Source organism: Bombyx mori, chromosome 6, assembly GCF_030269925.1.
Source record: "Bombyx mori chromosome 6, ASM3026992v2".
Lineage (NCBI taxonomy): Eukaryota > Metazoa > Arthropoda > Insecta > Lepidoptera > Bombycidae > Bombyx > Bombyx mori.
Genome location: NC_085112.1, coordinates 11847530 through 11868511, shown reverse-complemented (window position 1 = coordinate 11868511; position 20982 = coordinate 11847530). Strand labels below are relative to the sequence as shown.

Below are 20982 nucleotides of genomic sequence, written 5' to 3'. Positions count from 1 at the left end.
CTTAACAACAGGTGGGCTGTGAGCTCGTCCACCCATCTAAGCAATAAAAAAAAAACTCGTTCATTCTTCAAAAGTGTTTATAGATGGGATTCTCTTCAGAACATATAGTAAACAGATTACCATATAAATAGAATATATTTTATAAATACTTAGTCTGGCCATAAATACTGTTACAATTAAAAATAAAAATAAACTATTGCAAATAACATTTATTACTTTTACAGTGTGTTAGTTTAATACATAAATATAAAACAACTTAAAGTACAAAAAGCTTATTCGAAGTGGTCTCCATTGGCTGCAATACAGTCCTTTAAGCGTTGTGGCCAGTTATCAATAGAAGCACGTACTCTTTCCATGGGAAAATTTTCCTCTTATAGGCTGCAAGTCCTAAGTCATCTTTTAAAATACGCGACATGGTTCTAGGTGCTATCTTCATCTCCCGAGATAAAATCTTTTGCTTTCGGACAGGATTTCTTCGAATTCTTTCCCTTACTGCTTTGACCACCTTTTTCGTACGAACACTACGTGGACGGCCAGATATTTTTCTGTCACTAGCAGAGGAGGTCTCATTGCACCTATTAATAGCCCGGTACACAAACATTTTACTAATACCAAGCGTATGGAGAGTTTTAAAAATTGCATTTGGCTCCATACCTACTTTGTGTGATGCACTCACAGCGATTCGGTTCCCTTTATCACCCCACTCCATTTTAATATCGCAAAATATTGTACAATATATCGGCGCCAAAATGAGAAAACTCAATGAGCAATCATATAAAAATGACAGATTCCAAATTCAAATGTAATATTTTGTTTATTTTTAATTGTAACAGTATTTATGGCCAGAGTAAGAATATATATGTTAATTTTCTATGTAGAAACGGCATCCGTGGAGCGATATAACTGTTTGAAAAATACATATATTATATCAATAGTATGATAGTATGATAGGAAGGGGTAGTCGGTATAATTTCCTACCGACTACGTTAGAAGTATAATTTTATTGTAACTAAAAAGCAAGAAAGTGATTTTGATATCTTTTCGTATAATCTTCAACGTTTGGAATAACATTACCGGTATTGAATGCTATAATATTAGCCTTATTACCACTACTACTGTACTGTGTTCTGTAATTCTGTCTTTGTTAAACAGATATCTCAAGTTAAAGAAAAGTAGACCTCGACTTGGTAAGTGAACGGCGACTTCAACAACTTACTACCAAATGTTCTTTAAGATCGTCTGATTATAAATCAGCTCAATAAAATTTTTGATGAAAAATAAACGACACGCTGTGAATACTCTCAACATATTATATTTAATTCCTCTAAACACAACAAGTGCTTTTACAACTTTTACAAAATTAAATAAATATTTTTATTTATCAGAAGAATGTTACATAAATAATACCCTAGAATATAATGTAATTGTAATATAATATAAACCACCGAAAGTACCTTTACCAAGTATCAGAATATAAAATAAATTGCACTACTAAATGAAAACGAATTTGATATTCCATGTAACTAAAGTATTATTAATAATATTAAATAAAATTAGTAAATACTAAATTTTTGGGTGACATGCTCAATAACGTTAGTTCCACTGATCTTTCTAAATTAAAACATCATTTACTGACGTAAACCACGTCACATTCACCACGATGAGCAATGATTGACATTTATCATTAATGACGTAAAATAGAGTATTCTAGAACAATGTTCAAGAGACCGTGTGTGAACATTATTTTAATAAAAAATGCAAAACTTTGAGCTAGAAAATGTCGTATTTTAAAATCGAGATTATTATATTATTTAATAAATCTGGATCAATACAGACTTTCCATTTACAGACGATCTCTCATTTAAATACACATAATAATATAACTACTAACCCTAGCTTAATAATGATAAAATTGAGCAATAGTATACGAAAGGTATGTTTAGTAGAAAAATAAATGCAAAATAAATGCAGTCCTTAGGTTAATATTAAAAAACTAAACTAGCTTAGACATTCATTGGTGTTTTATTCACATTACCCTAATTAATTTTATTTATATAAAAAAATTATAACATGTCACAATCACTGGTGTGTTGAAATTGAAAAAATGCCAAATTAATATAATGTTTAATGATTGGTTTCTGCAAATCTTTCACGTAACCAGTGAGTTTTTTTTAAAATGTAAAATCGTTTTAATTACAAACTAATTTATCTAAAAAAAAAAAAACTATTAAAGACAAAGGCTACAGTTACTGAGTTTTTTTTTTGGAGATTTTGGATTTTCATACAAAACGAATACGGAGATTTACAGTTATTTATATATCGTTGAATTTTTCCTTTCCTATGTAGTATCATTTGATTTTTGAATAATTATAACTTAAAACTAATGGCATGACTCGATCATACATAGTTTACTTACAGCTAAATCTTTATAGCTATAGCTTTATAAATATACTTTAGTAAAACCTCTGTTAAAAAAAGTCTGTTTCAGTAGGAAAGTCAAAGAAATAAGTGTAGGTATGTATGCGGAGCTTTATTCTTGAGTGTGTGTCTAATGAAATTTTATGGTTTAATATGTTCATGTATTTTTTTAATATTTTTAAATTCCAAATACGCGATCGTATGATGATGGGTATCAGGAGCGTGGGGCGTCCTCCAACCAGGTGGACTGACGACTTAGTGCGCACGGCGGGAAGTCGTTGGATGCGGAAAGCGGAGGATCATATTATGTGGAAGGCATTGGGGAAAGCCTATGTCCAGCAGTGGGCCGATAAAGGCTGATGATGATAATGATGATGATGATCGTATGTACGATGTATGTATTTAGTTGTATTTTTCTCTAATGCGTATATTAACAGTCGATTCATGGTAGCATATTTTTAAATGTAACTATTTTATTTATACATTATATTTCTTTGAGTATAAAAAAAAATATTCGACAAGTTTCCAATAGCATTAAAATTCTATGGACACCCAGTAATATATTTGTCATGAGTTGTATTGATAAAGTAATAATAAAAATAACGTAAACGAAGACAATGAAATTAATATTCAAGCAAATAGGTTTGCAGTAATATATATTTTTATCGATTATTTTTCAACGGGAATTCTGCGATAACATCTTTAAAAATACGCAAGATTAAAAGATTACATTTTAATAATAATAATAATAATAATATGTACAACGATAAATTCTTTGTCTTCGTTAGTAAATAAATGTTTGTGCGTTTGATTGTATTGCTATGCTTAATTAATGTAAATAATCTGTACAAATAAAGAATATTTAAATGTTTTTAACGACTGAGTCCATAGTACGACATAGCTCCATTAGGTCAATTAAACTACTAGAACCATATTTTCCTTACAAAATAAAAAATAAATAAAAAAACGATCGCTAAAATAAACCGTGATTTTAAAATAATTCAGTTTATATTTTTATTATTAATGAACCAGATTTGATTAATTTTGGTTTAATAGTGTATAAATATTTATGAAAATATTTAAAAAATAAAGAATATCATTTGAATATGACATTTCTTCTGTCAAAAATATTCATAATTGATTCGAAAGAATAAATCTAGTTCATTAAATTTTAAAACCTTATTCAATGACAAGACTGACCTCGCAAAGAAACTTAAACAGGAGAATAAAAAAGTAAAAATAAATTTATTACAAAATAATATATATCAGGTATCGAAAACTCTGTTCACATATTAATTACTATATATTTTTTCATAAATCAGTGGACATTTATTATAATAAAGCATTATACTAAAAATTAAAAATACACTTAATAAATTTAGAAACTGTATTATTTGATAGACAATAAATAGATTTACATTGGGGTTTATCCACTGTAAAACTATTTTTTTTAATCACAACTATGATTTTTTTCTTTAAATATAAATTTGGAATATTCCTTTACATTTAAATATTCAATTAACGTATTTGCCTTCAGGCAAATTGGGATAAGAATTAATGGGAGGTATTAAGGATTCATTTACACACAGAGTTTTTCGAGAAAGAGCGGTGAGATTTTCGTATACAATTATAACATAGGAGAGAGTTTTCACACAGACATCGATCGCCATAAGCCATTTATATTGGATGATATTCAAGGTAACAATCATCTTACGTATAACGTAGGGTTTGTTTGCATGAAAATATAGACATTTTTAGTCACATTAAAAAAAATCTCCATGTGTAGACTTAGACACAATTCTTATGTTGGAAGACGAGTAAAGAACATTACGGACGAAAACGGAATAACAATCTAATACGTCATCATCCCTCGCGTGACATATGCGGGTGTGGAGGAGAGCCTAAAAGTCTCAAGGCCATCCAGGCGGCCAGGGAGTGCGCGGCGAGGGGCGGGGCGGGCGGCGCGGGCGGCGGGGGTCTCCGCGTCCGTATTCTGTGCAACATGATCGCGGCAGCAAACGCCGCCCCCGCCGCAGCGCCGGCAGCCGACGCGAATAATGCCCCGAAACTTACCGCTCCCATACAAATGCCGTAGACCACCTATCAAATACAAAAGTGTATTTATGATCAGCGATGGATGTATTAATTTGGTTTTTTTGGCTTAAATATGTGGATGAGCTCACGGCCCACCTGACGTTAAATGGTTACTGGAGTCCATAGGTATCTACAACGTAAATACCAACACCCACCTCGAGACATGAGTTCTAAGGTCAGTTTTCACAGTACAACAGCTGGTCCACCGTTCAAACCGAAGCGCATTATTGCTTCATGGCAGAAATAGGCAAGCTGGTGCTACATACCCGAGTCGGACTCACAAAACGTCCCACCACCAGTAAATTTAACACAAGACCTTAATAGAGAAAAGCATTCAGTACCCTTGTCTTTGCTTATTTCCATGAGCGACGGTACCTACTAACGTACGTAACGTAAGTACGATATTCTGCCATCATACTCAATAATTATTTGAGAAATTCTTAAAAATTTCATAAATCTACGAATTTTCTAATGGCATTTCAGGGAGCATTCATTAAAACATTTAACATTGCTTTCACGAGTTTCAGGAAAATCGAATACATATTGGTCCATGTTCGTCTTCAGATCTGCAACTTCTTCATTCTAAGACACGAGCATGGAGGAGATCACTGCCGTTTAATTCTTTGTTTAATAAGCCCTTTGCCCTTGAATGCCCTTTTGTGAAACTTTTCCACCACGTCAGAGATGTCCTCTGTCATTTTTAAAATACTATAACGAAATCCTTCTCAGCGTAATGATGACTTACAAACAAATTTACTACCATACTTACCATAGATGCCACGTCCAAGCAGGGTCAATTAAATTTGGAATTATTTTTTTAACAACTACTCAAATTTAACATGATACAGTAAATGGATTTTACCTCTTCTCGTATCCTTCCGCTAAAGACAGTAACCGGTTCTTTGGTTGGTCCACTTGGCCCAAAATCTAGGTCAGCCTCAGACACTACTTCATAAATGCCAGAAACGCCAACATCTGCAGACCTGGCGTCGCGGACATTACGCCTTTTCCTCAAAGACCTGGGGCCAGCGACAGCGGGACTAGGAGGCTTGATCATAACTTCTTCTCCGAGATCAGGCTTGGAGTTGAAGTTGCGTGGGCCATGTGGGAATCTTTCTCGATCACTGAGATCCGTGGGATGGTCCTGAGAAGATAATTTCAGTTTTTATTTAAAGTCAGGCAACTGCACGTAACACGAATACCTATTATTATATTAGATGCTTTCTTAATTCAACTTTCATTACTCAAGAATGAACTAGCATATAGGCATGTATATGAATTGAAATTCCATTATTTCAACATAACAAAACTTTCTAATGATACATTCTTCTGGTAGTGATACATTACCGGCGAACTGATTTACTGATAGACCAGCAAGTTGGAAAACTGAAGACTATTGATATGAGCAAACGATATCCACTAAAGTGACTAAAAGTTGTGGGGATGATTGGTTACATGCTTCTGATAGCCTTCATAGACAGGTATTGGACATATTCCATTTCCACCTCTAGTCACACCTTTCATAGTTTTAATTCTTGGGTATGCTCGCACGTGCCCCTGGCATTTACGTACCTAATTCTGCGGCGAAGTAATCTTGGGTTTCGGTTACATCAGAATGATAGGTTATTTATTGCAATCGAGTTTTTAGAATTGTGAAAACTTTTAGATTCCTTTCCTTTCCTTCTCTTCTTTTCCTTTCTTTTAGTTTCAGTTTTTCCCAAGCGCTATGACTTGTCCTTCTTCAAACGAGGCTTATGGAGAGTACTCAACGGTAGGCAGCGGCTTAGCTCTACCCCTGTCATTGCTGAAGTCCATGGGCGACGGTAAACACTCATCATCAGGTGAGCCGTATGCTTGTCTGCCTACAAGGGCAATAAAAAAAAACCGCCAAGATCTTGATATCATGTGAGCCGTACGTCATAACGGAACTTACATTGAAAGGCCTGGACAGAGCCTCAGCTAATTCCTCAACAGCAGCAAGATGATCTGTGTCAGGTTCGACGACGGGTGCTGGTGATCGCTGCAGCAGTGGTACCGGAGCGGGTACCGCTTCACCAGATACTTCATCACCGAATGCCTCTTCTAATGGCAGCCGTTGGTTTTCGATCATACTTGTATCATCTTCGGCCGTTGAGTCACTGGAAATGCAGATATTAATGCGATTCAGGACTTGTACTTTTGGTAGGTTAATTAATTTAATTTGTTATTTGAATCGGGAATAAGATAATCGATTAGTCACATTTTGGGCTCTGGTGGTCGAGTGTTGTAAACCTGCAGAGCTACGCACCAGCGTCTTAACTATTTTGGCCGTCAAGCAATCATGTATTTCCCTTTAATGGCTTAAAATTCTGTAACACAAGTGATACTTCCATCTGATGTCTCAAGATAGGTGTTGGCATTCACCTTGGTATATGATTGATAAATGCATCAAGTCTACAATGAGCTCTCGTCTTTCTATTTTAATTAAAGCAATTGAAAAGGAAAGAGGAACAAAAAATTAACAGACGTCTTAAATATGCATGAAATTCAGACTTCGACCACGCATGCCAGATCTATTGGCTACGTAGCCACTTTGCATTTAGGTATATCCTACAACAACCTTCTACAAAATAAAACTTACTTTATCTCATTATGGTCTTGATGAGTTCTGTCATCTTTCCTATCCAAAGCGCCGTGTCGTTGAGGGGAGAGGCCGGCCAGCTGACAGTGGTCCAGACATCCGTGCCTGCAGATCTCCACTTTACATCTAATATGCACGCTCAATGCATCCGGAAATTTGAAAGCATGGAAGAACGCATAAGTTATGACCGATGCCCTTTCATCTGCCGCTTTCGCTTTAAGGAATCTGTAAGTTACAAAGCAGAGAAGATTTAGTTTCAATTGGAATATTCAATAGAAATCCAAATTTCAAACAATCCTTTATTTAAGCATAGAGAACATAGAGAACTACACGCAATGTACGCTGAACAGAAATCCTCTAACCAACAGGTCAACGATCTCCCGCGACCCGGGGCATACCTACTAGTGCTTATTAAAATTTTTAGAAGTATGATTATCAGTCTCTGGTTCCTATAGTGTAGCCTTTCCCAAAGTGGGCGATAACGCTCACTTGTGGGCGCTGCAGGCCTAAAGTAAGAGATCCAAAAAAAGGGGGCGTTGTGTAGAGGCTTGGGAGGCGATTTGTAATTACATCTAGGAGGACCCTTAGACACCGATTGAACTCTTGCTATAGTGGTTTTTAAGTAGGTGAAAAAATGGAGGTGCTAAAAAGTTATTTATTCTCAAAGTGGGCAGTAGACAAAATAAGTTTGGGGATCCCTGGTGTAGAGAATAGCTTGGAGGCAGGTGACATACGCCTGATTTGTGACCGATAAAAAAAGGTTATTACTATTACCTGGAAATCATCTTAGGCCTCAACACGCATCCATATTCGTCGGATAGCTGTATGACATGACCTGAGCCGTCTGAGGCAGCGCACGACTTAACTCTCATATCAAATTCACCTGAAACAAAGACAATGCAATCATTTGTAAGACGGACTGAATTATTGAGAAACTTAAATCATATTTTTTTCTACCTATTCTAGCAACCTCGAGGGGCTATTCTAGATTCGCCGAGCCAGTAGGTGAGCTCACGGAGCTCAAACCTGACGACGTTGTTAACACTAACCCTAGCAAGAGCCGTGCTTCGCAGAATCTACCACCGGATCGGAAACGCAGCCCACTAAGAAGATCCAACGAGAAACTCAGTGGGCTGTGTCTGTGGGTTAATTAACTCGTCGAGCCCTTTGTCGCAAGTGACGGGTTCGACGAGAACGATGACCGGTCAAATCAATGAGTCCACTATGTTCAATGATAGCAATCCTTTTTAAGCTGATAAGATTAGGTATTGCAATAGACACTTTAAGTTCGCGTGTCACGGTGTATATTCACATGGCGCTAGCCTTAACCCGTATTTTGCGTCAAACGTTATAATACCTGATAATAATAATAATCAATAATTTTATACGCAAGAATTTTATACAAGATTTCATATTCTTATTTCCCCTAAGCTTTCGATTTTCTTCAAACTCATTTGATAATTAACGCGGAAGAATATCTACAAGATGTTATTTGTTATTACTTCGACTATTTACAATGTTTGTCATTGACAAACAATTAACCACTTAAAACGGTCCATTCGGAAACTCGTTAGCTTAAAGATTAACGCAAACGCCACTCCTTCAAAGTAAATTATGTACTAATCTTTAAAACGAAGACGGAAATATGTTACAACTAAAACAAAAGAAAGTGGGTGAAACTTTTGTTTTTAGGAATTTGTCCGGAAAATCGGTTTACAAGGTGCTCTATTGTGTGTGCGTTAGTAAAAGATGGGTTTCAGCCCACTGAGTTTCTCGCCGGATCTTCTCAGTGGGTCGCGTTTCCGATCCGGTGGTAGATTCTGCGAAGCACTACTCTTGCTAGGGTCAGTGTTAGCAACACTCCGGTTTGAGCCCCGTGAGCTCACCTACACACGTTAGGGTGAAGCTGAAATAGCCTCTCAAGCTATCAGCATTGGAAGGAAAAAAAAAAGATGGAAAGGCTTTGCCTTTGTCAATACTTGTACAAACTTGCATGTATTGTTTAGACGATTATGAGCGTTATCTTCTATACATCAAAGTTGTTTTGTGATAACAATTATCCCGCCTTTAAGAATAGAGTCCTCGACTGAAAAAGTCGGACAGGGGTATGCAATCTTGCAGAATAATAACTCAGTGCTTTCCATTGCTCAAGATAGGACTCATATAAGGAATTAGAAATAAAATGATATCTAAAAATTTACAAATTTAATTGAATAAGCACACGGGTTGTAATCAGGCCTATGTATATTTTTACCATCAGTTTGAAGGTGGGTCAATCGCACGTTCAGACTTCGACATGTCTGAGCCTTAGGTTCCAAATTATATAAAATGTGAGAAGACTATGGATTTACTACATAATTTTTTTGGTCACGGACTACACTGGACATTAAAGAAAATAAACGCAATAGTGAACAGGACATTTTATTAATCATTTAAAATAGAAACACAATGACTACCTAGTGCTCCTGTATATTTTAAGATTGAAAATTTTTATTACATATTCACGCTTAAAGATTGTCGACTTTATGCGATAAGAGGCATTATGTACTTTGTGAAAAAAATGCTTTGTGTCAAAATTAGTTTTTCGTATTTTTTTCGGTGTGCCAACTTCTACGGACTATAATAGTTAACGGAATAATTTAAAGATATTATTATAGAGATAATATAATTGAATATCAAGGCGTAATGTCTATAATACATATTTTTATTGCATAGTTGCGATTGCTTAATGTGGTAATCGGAGCTTATAGATATCATAAACATGTATACTGGCATGTTGCGTCATGTCGTCGAAGTCTTAATTATATTGTAAAATAGCTCTCCCACTCTTAAAACTGGAACGCCTCACTGCATCATAGCAGTAATACGTAGAATGATTTTAATTACCCAAATGGTATTAAAAACGATTGCAATTTTAAAACTTCATTTTCAAACGTGAAATTATGAACATAATTATGTTTTTGGAGTTTACTCCTTTAGAATCGATTTACATATATAGGCCCGGGGTATGAAAATTATGGGGACCAAAATCGTACTAGCATGTCACACGAAATGCGTTATGCGCCTGATTGGCTCCTGATTGCGTGATGCGTGCGCGCGCCAATCAAAATCGTACTAGCATGTCACACGAAATGCGTTATGCGCCTGATTGGCTCCTGATTGCGTGATGCGTGCGCGCGCCAATCAGGAGCCAACGCGCGGCCGCGTTATTGCAGGTGACGCCGGGCTGCTGCGCCGGCAGTCCGCCACAAAGCCTCGTACTGATCGCGCGTTTCTCTCATTATTGTATTTTCATATATTTGTTAGTCGTTTGTTTTGTGTCTCGTTAATTTGTTAATAATCTGTAGTGTATCGTGTTGTCGTAATATAGAACTATTTCTCGTATTGTTTCGTTTAATTTTTTATATCCAGTAAACTCCAGTCGTGCGTCGGAGCGGACACACACACTTTTTTTTTTTGATAATGTTAGTAGACGATTTTTTGTTTGATAAATCTTTGTTGACGAGCGCATTAGACTCAATAATCGAATTGTTAATTTCTACATCGAATTACGTCCGCAAGTAAATTTGAATTAAGGCAGACATATTTCAACAATTGAATAGTTAGAGCGAACGTGTTCTTGACGTCTACATCGAATCACATCCTCAAGTAAACTTGAATTAAGGCAGACATAATTAAACAATTGAATAGTTACAGCGAACGTGTTCTCGACGATGTAAAAACTCGCATCGTATTCCCGCAACTCTTTTAGAGGTATGAGCCGAGACGTGAATAGAAACTTGGCCCTTCGAAACCACTTACACAAACCTACCGAACTTTGAACGTCAATTATCGGACATAATTTCCTCGAACTTCAAAACAAAACTTGGTCGAAAATGTAATCTTAGCTATACTTATACTTAAATAGCAGCGTACTTTAAACTAGACGTTTCAATGATATACCCTTCGATTTCCGAGTGTCATTGAACCTTAATTTTACATAATTAATCAAGAAATACCATCAAACTTCCGTCCGCATTTATACCGAAATAACCTCTCATTACTTTTACATCGTAAATACCGAATACTAGTTTTCCCGGTTTTTTGTTGTTGTTATAGATTCGCATACAGACAGCCTCATGTGAAATGAGGTGGAGACCATGGACATCACGAGGTGATTGCAGGTACCCATCTTGAGGCACGAGTTCAAAATCTCAATGGTTACAGATAAACGCCGCCTTATTCTCTAAACTGGAATAGCCAAATAAATTACCCGTACTTTGTTTAACGTGCTAAGTGAAACTTTCCAATAAGTTTCCACAAAACGATTAATTATAAACCTTTTCATATGCTTAAGAATTTAGTCAAAGAACGCTTACACGACATGATATTTATTATAGACTTAACGATCAGCTATTAGGTGGAATTTTTCAAGCTACCTATGTTATTGTTGTTGTGCTAGATTAGGTACCGTTTTATTTGTAATATTCGAGATCTACAAATTAATGAGCGGACGGTTAGCTTGGTATGGATATGTGATGCGTAGAGAGAAGATGCATGTGACTCAGAGATGTATGGTAATGGTAGTGCATGGTAGAGGGAGAAGAGGTCGACCGAAGAAGACATGGATGGAGTGTGTGAATGACGATATGAGAGAAAGAGGAGTGAGTGTTGAGATGACGGCTATGCCGACCCCTCCTAGGATAAGGTGGCGAAAAAAAAAAGAAGATTGGTGATCAAAACCAAACCAGTTATGTTTGTTTCGCCGGTTCTTCAAGAAAACGACGGCTCTTGTTGAGACAGGCGATAAAGTTAATTTTAACATTCAATAAATGCGGTAATATCTTTGACTTTCGCGATTCGCAGACATATTATTTACATTATCACTGGTGGTAGGACCTATTGTGAGTCCGCACGGGTAGGTACCACCGCCCTGCCTATTTCTGCCGTGAAGCAGTAATGCGTTTCGGTTTGAAGGGTGGGGTAGCCGTTGTAACTATACTGAGACCTTAGAACTTATATCTCAAGGTGGGTGGCGCATTTACGTTGTAGATGTCTATGGGCTCCAGTAACCACTTAACACCAGGTGGGCTGTGAGCTCGTCCACCCATCTAAGCAATAAAAAAAAAAACAAAAAAAACATTAGCGTTTTCTATTGTCATTATATCGAGGAGTGAAAGATTTTTTCAACTTTACAGGAGAGCCATTTAAAATTAATAATTTAGAAAAAATATCATAATAAAAAAAAACTTCTTCGGCTATTTGAATGGAGTGAAACTTAATTGAAACTCAATTAAAAAACATCGAACTGTTGATGCTAATACCAAATAAAACTCACCTTTAATTACAAAGATAAATGGCGCGTATTAAGCGAAATTACGCTTAAACCAAAAAACCTTTCACCCCTCGATATTATTTTTGACGTGCTCACGAAGACGACTCTCAGAGTTGCGAGATTAAGCCGTAACAGTTGGTTTGGATTATGCTCAATAACTACGTTAGGGGACATTGAAACAAATCCTATGAAATTTGAAGTCGTCGTGGCCTAAAGCACAAGACGCCTGGTGCGTTCATATGTAGCGATGCATCGGTGTTCGAATCCCACCAGCAGGTACTAATTTATCCAATGAAATACGTACTTAACAAATGTTCACGATTTACTTCCACGATGAAGGAATAGCATCGTGTAAAAAAAATCAGATCTGCAAAATTATAATTTGCGTAATTACTAGTGATAGGACATCTTGTGAGTCCGCACGGGTAGGTAACACCACCCTGCCTATTTCTGCCGTGAAGCAGTAGTGCGTTTCGGTTTGAAGGGTGGGGCAGCCGTTGTACTCTTAAAGCTGAGGTTTTACAACTCATGTCTCAACGTGGGTGGCGGCATTTACGTTGATGTCTATGGGCTCCGGTAACCACTTAACACCAGATGAGCCGTAAGCTCGTCCATATCCATCTAAGCGATAAACAAAAAAAATGATTTATGATTTTTAAAACAACGAACTTCAAATACGTGGCGATAATTGTGAGACGGGCGGTCCTGCTTGGCGGGTCCGTTAAGTAAATTCATTCGTACATATTTGTCCAGTTTTTACTATTCTCTGGTACCGTTAAATCGTGTTTACTCAGCATTACTGCCCTGAGCCAGTACCAGTTTCGGTTTCGCGTGTGAAATACGCGTTCCTATGATAATGAAAGTTACGTTTGACTTCTATGCCACTGATCCTCTTGTAGAATTCAGAACGTGTATTTTTTTTTATTACTTAGATGTGTGGACGAGCTCACAGCCCACCTGATGTTAAGTGGTTACTGGAGCCGATAGACATCTACAACGTAAATGCGCCACCCACCTTGAGATATAAGTTGTAAGGTCTCAGTATAGTTACAACGGCTGCCCCACCCTTCGAACCGAAACACATTACTGCTTCACGGCAGAAATAGGCAGGGCGGTGGTACCTACCCGCGCGGACTCACAACAGGTCCTACCACCAGTAATTACGCAAATTATAATTTTGCAGGTTTGATTTTTATTACACGATGTTATTCCTTCACCGTGGAAGTCAATCGTGAACATTTGTTGAGTACGTATTTCATTACAAAAATTGGTACCCGCCTGCGGGATTCGAACACCGGTGCATCGCTTCATACGAATGCACCGGACGTCTTATCCTTTAGGCCACGACGACTGTATAATTTAAACTCGGCCCAAATCACTGACACCCCAAGGATTAGATTAATTTTACGTCACATCTTCTCTTCGGTTTTGTTATTTAAATTGGAAACAAAACTGAGCATTGCCAAAACAATTTATTATAACATTAACGCTCGAAAAACCAAACAAATCAACAAACTAAAGCTAAACAAAACAAAAAAGAAGCACAACCAAAAAGTTTTGTTGTTTTTCTATTTAGGCAATTAGAGATTTGTATGATTGTAATATAATTGTTACGCTGTCTACGCTTTGTATCAATCTGAGAGATCGGGTCGGTAATAACCAGATTAGACGCCAAGCAAAATTTATAGATGTTGGTAAGAGAGTAGCGGATCTGAAATGGAGTTGGACTGGACACTTAGCAAGTAATAACAGATGGAGTAAGGCAGTAACGGAATGGCGGAGATTAAGTCGTAAAGGTGCCTAAAAACCCACGGCTTAGGAGGTGGAAGTGGGCGATCGAACATTATGGTATTTAAAAGGGTGGCCTCCCCTGCCCAACTATGTGTATCAAAGGGCTAAAGATAAATAAATAAAAGATATGTGGGACACCGGGTAGGAACGAAATCCCTTATTATAAAAATATTAACTTTAAGTTCTATTCGAGGTATAAAGAAAATAAAACTGGAGGTTTCGCAACAACCCACTGTCATTCGGTAACGTGCGAACTTATTGTGGTACATTTCATTTACGGTTGTTTGCGGGAGTTAGTGTATTGCGCAAACGAACGCTCTAAGATCGTGGTCAATGAATGATTAAAATATATGTTATTTTTTATACGTTATTACAAAGTTAAGTCGTACACTGTGTGCATCTATATCTATACTAATCTATACTAATATTATAAAGAGGAAAGATTTGTTTGTTTGTTTGTTTCGAATAGGCTCCGAAACTACTGGACCGATTTGAAAAAATCTTTTTCCATTAGAAGCCGACATTGTCCCTGATGAACATAGGCTACTTTTTTTTATTTTATTTTTTTTGGTTTCTTGTGTGTTTTAATGTTTCCGAAGCGAAGCGAAGGCGGGTCGCTAGTTACTAATAAAAATCTTACGTTACGGACGTTTTTCCCGGTTAGGGTACACCTCCGCATCGTCCTATAAGGAACTTCGTTCAAAAAATATAGTCCAAATTAACTTGATTATATTTTGACCCGCATCGCATCTAATATCGTTGTAGCTCACAAAGATCCTATAATCGTTTTCAAGATTACTCCTAGGAAGTTTTCAATAATTTGAGGATCACGTCATCACAGTCACACACACCACACACTTACCGGTCGAGTTGAGTGTTTGTCGGAACCCATTCATATCACAAACTTGAATACCGCCATTTACACTGAAACATGAGTCTCTTTATCTCATTTGTATACTGCAATGGCAATCCCACCCTTCAAACTGGAATGTGAGGCTGGTCGCGGAATTAATATTAACGAGCCAAGCGGAGTCAAACAATACCAACTAAACAAGCAAATTTATGATTTAGCCGTTAAAATACCTCAACGCACATATTACGACGAAGCTATGGAAAACCATAAGCAATACTTTTTCACGTTCCAATAAATTTCTGTATTCCGGGCGATACGTAGTACGTACACTCACAGCGGAGTAGAAAGCTGACGCCCACGTGGTGTTGATTAAAAAAATCGGGTCCCATCTATACTTTTATAATAACGGTGACGAATGTTCCGGCAACGTCGGTTTCTTTACGCAGATCATGATTATAAATCGTAAAAAATAATTTTGTTTTTGTACGGGATTCCAAAATTCTATTAAGTATTTTTAATGATTTATTATATTCAGTCTTAATGATCAAGAATTCATAAGCATTTGTTTCTATTTAACGTTCTATCAACAACCTGTGTTATGCGTTAAACCATCAAAACTGTTGTATAATTAAAAATATTTATTTATAATATATTTTTTTCGGTTTATCTTGGCGAATTTGTAGTCGGATTGATTTTTTTTCCTACCTAAGCTGATAGCCTTCAGAGGCTATATCAGCGGAACCTTAACTAGTAGGTGAGCTCACGGGGCTCAAACCTGACGACGTTGCTAACACAAACCCTAGCAAGAACCGTGCTTCGCAGAATCTACCACCGGATCGGAAACGCGACCCACTGAGAAGATCCGGCGAGAAACTCCGTGGGCTGTGTCTAAGGGTTAATTTACTCGTCGAGCCCTTCGACGCAAGCGACGGGTTCGACGAGAACGGTGACCGGTGCTTGAGGTACCTAAAAGCACCGTTAGTGGATCGGGAGGATCCGAAATGACGTGTTTGGGGCGACGTCGACTGCTTTCCGTTCTTTCCGCAGGATCGGGAATGTAGTTACCGGCGGCCACGATGAAAGGGTTCTCGTATCGTACCGCTTTATCGAAGTGGATCGGATTGATAAAACATGGTTTGAAGATCATAATAATAATCCCTGCAACCTTCCGAGAGTATCGGGATACTTGGGGTCGACATTTCGAGCGATGTCCAGTTTCGGAGTCATTTGGAAGGCAAAGCCAAGTTGGCGTCCAAAATGCTGGGAGTCCTCAACAGAGCGAAGCGGTACTTCACGCCTGGACAAAGACTTTTGCTTTATAAAGCACAAGTCCGGCCTCGCATGGAGTACTGCTCCCATCTCTGGGCCGGGGCTCCCAAATACCAGCTTCTTCCATTTGACTCCATACAGAGGAGGGCCGTTCGGATTGTCGATAATCCCATTCTCTCGGATCGTTTGGAGCCTCTGGGTCTGCGGAGGGACTTCGGTTCCCTCTGTATTTTGTACCGTATGTTCCATGGGGAGTGCTCTGAGGAATTGTTCGAGATGATACCAGCATCTCGTTTTTACCATCGCACCGCCCGCCACCGGAGTAGAGTTCATCCATACTACCTGGAGCCACTGCGGTCATCCACAGTGCGTTTCCAGAGATCTTTTTTGCCACGTACTATCCGGCTATGGAATGAGCTCCCCTCCACGGTGTTTCCCGAACGCTATGACATGTCCTTCTTCAAACGAGGCTTATGGAGAGTATTAAGCGGTAGGCAGCGGCTTGGCTCTGCCCCTGGCATTGCTGAAGTCCATGGGCGACGGTAACCACTCACCATCAGGTGGGCCGTATGCCCGTCTGCCTACAAAGGCAATAAAAAAAAAAAAAAAAAAAAAAAACGTGATATAAATGTTGAAATCAGTGCCGAGAATTGATGACGTATTCTAACCCAATGCCATAATTTTAATCATTGTAAGAAGGGGCAATGACGCATAATATATCCAAAATGTACTTTTTGATTTTTACATACAAAAATATCTACAAATAAACTGGTAGGTTATAGACCAGAGAGTGCTACAAGCAGCTCTTTATCCTGTGCCGTCCATGCAGCGTGTTTCATAAATTACATATTTAGAACTCGAGAAAGCGCAAGGGGTATTTATTAGTAAAGTGAGAGAGAGAGAGAGAGAGAGAGAGAGAGAGAGAGAGAGAGAGAGAGAATACACTTTATTGCATACCAACACAGTTTACATTCAAAAAAACAGTGGACGCCTGGACGGTGAATGAATTGTCAAAGAATGATGATGAATGCACCGGCATTTTCAGTCTCAGGCTATCCGATGATCTCAGAGAAAAATTATGCGTATCACGTAGGAACTCGAAACGTTCTTTGAGATATATAGGGGTATGGGGGTTAAAGAGAATACAGTATAGTAATGAAAGGACATGAGTATTGCGGCGAAGGCGAATTGGTAACCACTTGAGTTTAAGTAATGGTTATCATTACACAGAACGCGATATTAAAATAACGCAACACATTCAAGACGTCACGAATAACGTTCTAGCGTTTCTTAACTATTTAAGTTACGCTGCGGGTACTTAAAGTGGTTATTAATTTAAATTACTTAGTAACCGCAGCCACCGCAAGGCGTTTCTGCACATTTAAGACCTTTCAAAATCGAACAAGCCTTAGCAATGTTAATGCTTAGTAAACAATGTGAGTGTTTGTACTATGTCTAGCTGTGTATTTTTATATTTATATTATGCACATATCTATTGTGTTTATTAATAAATGAATATCTAATATTAAATGATATAGAATAATAATAAAACCTTTTCTGTTTGTACTTTCTTTTCAAGTACGCAGCGGCTTGGTTCTGCTCCTGGCATTGCTGAAGTCCATGGGCGACGGTAACCACTCACCATCAGGTGGGCCATATGCTCGTCTGCCTACAAGGGTAATAAAAAAGTAATCCTAGCTCTTAAAGTTGCTTTTAAAAAAAAAAAAAATTTTTTCCTTTTAAATTCTAGAACATTTTTTGTATTTTTTTTTGTTGTTGTTTCTTACTTAATTATCAGTAGCTTCAAGGAGCTCAGCCTGAGAGACTTTACTAACATCAGCCCTAGCAAGAGCAATGCTTCGCTGAATCTACCATCGGATCGAAATCGCGACCCACTGAGAAGATCCGGCAAGAAACTCAGTGTTTGAGCCACAGGTTAGTGGTAATTTTATTAAACTACACAAAGTAGCAAGAATGAAAACTATGATAGAAAATATTACAACGATTAAAAAGTGAGAACTTTAGAAGACATGGCTCTCGAGAAGATTAGGCTTTAACACGTATTATGATTCAATGTTTATGACTACCAGAACTCCGACTTTGAGAGCAAATTCTAATTGCGAATCGCTCTTTTTTTGTAAGTGAAAACTTTTGAACGCTGCTGTAATTTGAAACTCGATGGTACGAATATAACAGTAGTAAAAAAAAAAACTAGAGACAATTACACAAAAATCTTTAGAACTTAGCCTGCGAGTGACTGATATAGTTTTTTAGGGATTATATTTAGTATATCGTCGCTGTCAAAACAAAATCTGCATTGTGCAAAAACTCTATTTTAAATAAACATTTGGGTATAAATTTTTTTATGAAGGTGAATTTTTAAGAGTTATATCAAATAAAAGCTATAGATAAATATTAAAGCTATAGATACATAATAGTTTTTTTATACGGCGGTTGATAGGGCTGAGAACTATACGAAAAGGTCAAAAAGTAAAAATCTCAAAAAGTGCACATAGCAAATTTTGGTTTGACAACGACGATATAGTATATTTAATATTGGCCCCACGACACCACACATATTTTTTTTACTTTTGTAAGTTTCACTTCCACTGCATAATGTGAATTGTACACATTTTTTAGAACTGAGTTTATGTTTGTGTAGAGTCAGAATGTGACATACATAGCACAAAAAAATAATGTCAAACGAGTTACATTAATTGTAATTTACGATGTAGGCGATTCTGAAATGTTTCCTCTGCCTTCCGTAATTTCCGTAAAACAATAGGTTATTTCTACGTACTGTAATAAATGTGTAATTACGTAGAACTAGTTCATGATTTTTACTGTTTTTTTTTTAACGTGGGACCATCGAAATTATGCAGACGAGTTTGAGTTTAATACGCGTTTGTGTTTAGTTAAAACTGAAGATAGTTGAAACTTTAGAGAATTCACTTCGTTCGCTCAGATCGAACCGGCTGTGTGAGGAGACGATTCTGAAAATTTTTACAGGCAACGGTTCGAAGGACTTGGGCAGCCGTAACATAACACAGTGTACGCTTGTCTCAAGCTCGACCTCATGTCAACCTTGAGGGCTGCTAGACCAGAATACCAGATAGATAGAACTTCTCCGTCAACAAAAAATAAATATTTAATTTATTTAGGTTCTAAAATTAATTGATCGTTTAAATTTGAAAGTGGTGAAATACATTAAAAATTAAAAATCGATACCAACATCGAATAAAGCGAAGTAACTCGTTACATTGAAATCGATAATCGAATTTTACTTTGTTATTGACGTGATACGTCTAACGGAATGGACGCACAATAGAATTTATAATGAGATGTAAAATCGATTCACAAGTAAATCGTATATTATCGATTTAAAAAGAAGAGAGTATTTAACGGATTTCCTGGATACAAAAGACGTCAATGCTATATTCGGGATATATTATTATATTGTATAGTATTTAAAGATTATAATTTGAAAAAAAAAATCTCAGTAATAATAATATTAATACTGGAATATGCGATTGCCTCACGTCGGAAATAATTATAGGTGGCACCTACGGGCTACCCATTCTTTGAATATATTGTACAATCTAATTAAGACTTCGAGCTCACGCTGTAAGTGGTCGACATATCCATACGTATTACTGGTGGTAGAACCTCTTGTGAGTCCACACGGGTAGGTACCACCACCCTGCCTATTTCTGCCGTGAAGCAGTAAAGCGTTTCGGTTTAAAGGGTGGGGCTGCCGTTGTAACTATACTGAGTTGTAACCTTAGAACTGATATCTCAAGGTGGGGGGCGGCATTTACGTTGTAGATGTCTATGGGCTCCAGTAACCACTTAACAACAGGTGGGCTGTGAGCTCATCCACCCATCTAAGCAATAAAATAAAAAAAAAATACAATGTGAAGTTGTGCATCCATTTATAGGTCGTCAAATCGTGTGTCAAATTCTTTCAACCCTAAACAAAATGATAAATACACCTTTATTAGACTGACGTATTAGATTGCTCGGAATATGACCGTGTCTACGGGGCCCATAAAGCTAATCACGGTACTTCTGCCGTCTAATTTAAAGCAGAGTTCTCTGGTTTAATAACGTCTACGACCTACTAGACTGTTTAAGTGTGTATTATAGTTTATGATACTAATTTAAGTACTTTATTCCTTGGATACATATTAACAGGCTTTGCGATAAAACTTTGATGCTCTCGCAGCTATGTGACCGCATGTTATTGTCCGCTTCGGCAATGAAATATAGGCTTAAATTATACTGCTTTCCTGTAAGTATAGGTTCCGTAATTTAAAAGCTTAGTGATACATGACTTAAGTTACAATTTTAAAAATTCAGTATATTTAATTTTCCTTACCTCGATAGTCGTTGATGGCCACGACCAGAGTGAGAGTGGAGCCTAAGGGGACTATACCAGAGACAGGAGGAGCCCAAGGCCCCTTCCCAGCTTGAATCTCCATCCAACAGTCCACATTGTCTCCTGAAAAAAAAGAACACAAATTGTAACTTTTTGGATATCAAATTGTATTGGTTTCATTACAATGAAATGAAACCGATTTAATTTTTATCTGACACTCTATGCAGTCACTGGTAGAGGTAGAG

General features: G+C 37.3%; 1 protein-coding gene across 1 annotated transcript in view; it reads right to left on the bottom strand.

Moving 5' to 3' along the window:
* Positions 1-1292: 1292 nt before the first annotated feature.
* Positions 1293-20982, bottom strand: part of LOC101738967 (uncharacterized) — a 111647-nt gene continuing 91957 nt past the window's right edge. Inside the window, exons 7-12 of the mRNA XM_004923478.5 lie at positions 20738-20860; positions 7907-8015; positions 7133-7357; positions 6446-6650; positions 5375-5656; positions 1293-4518 (exon numbers count right to left, since the gene is read on the bottom strand). Coding sequence (XP_004923535.1) covers positions 4282-4518; positions 5375-5656; positions 6446-6650; positions 7133-7357; positions 7907-8015; positions 20738-20860 — 1181 coding nt within the window. The 3' untranslated portion in view covers positions 1293-4281. The remainder of the gene's footprint in view (positions 4519-5374; positions 5657-6445; positions 6651-7132; positions 7358-7906; positions 8016-20737; positions 20861-20982) is intronic.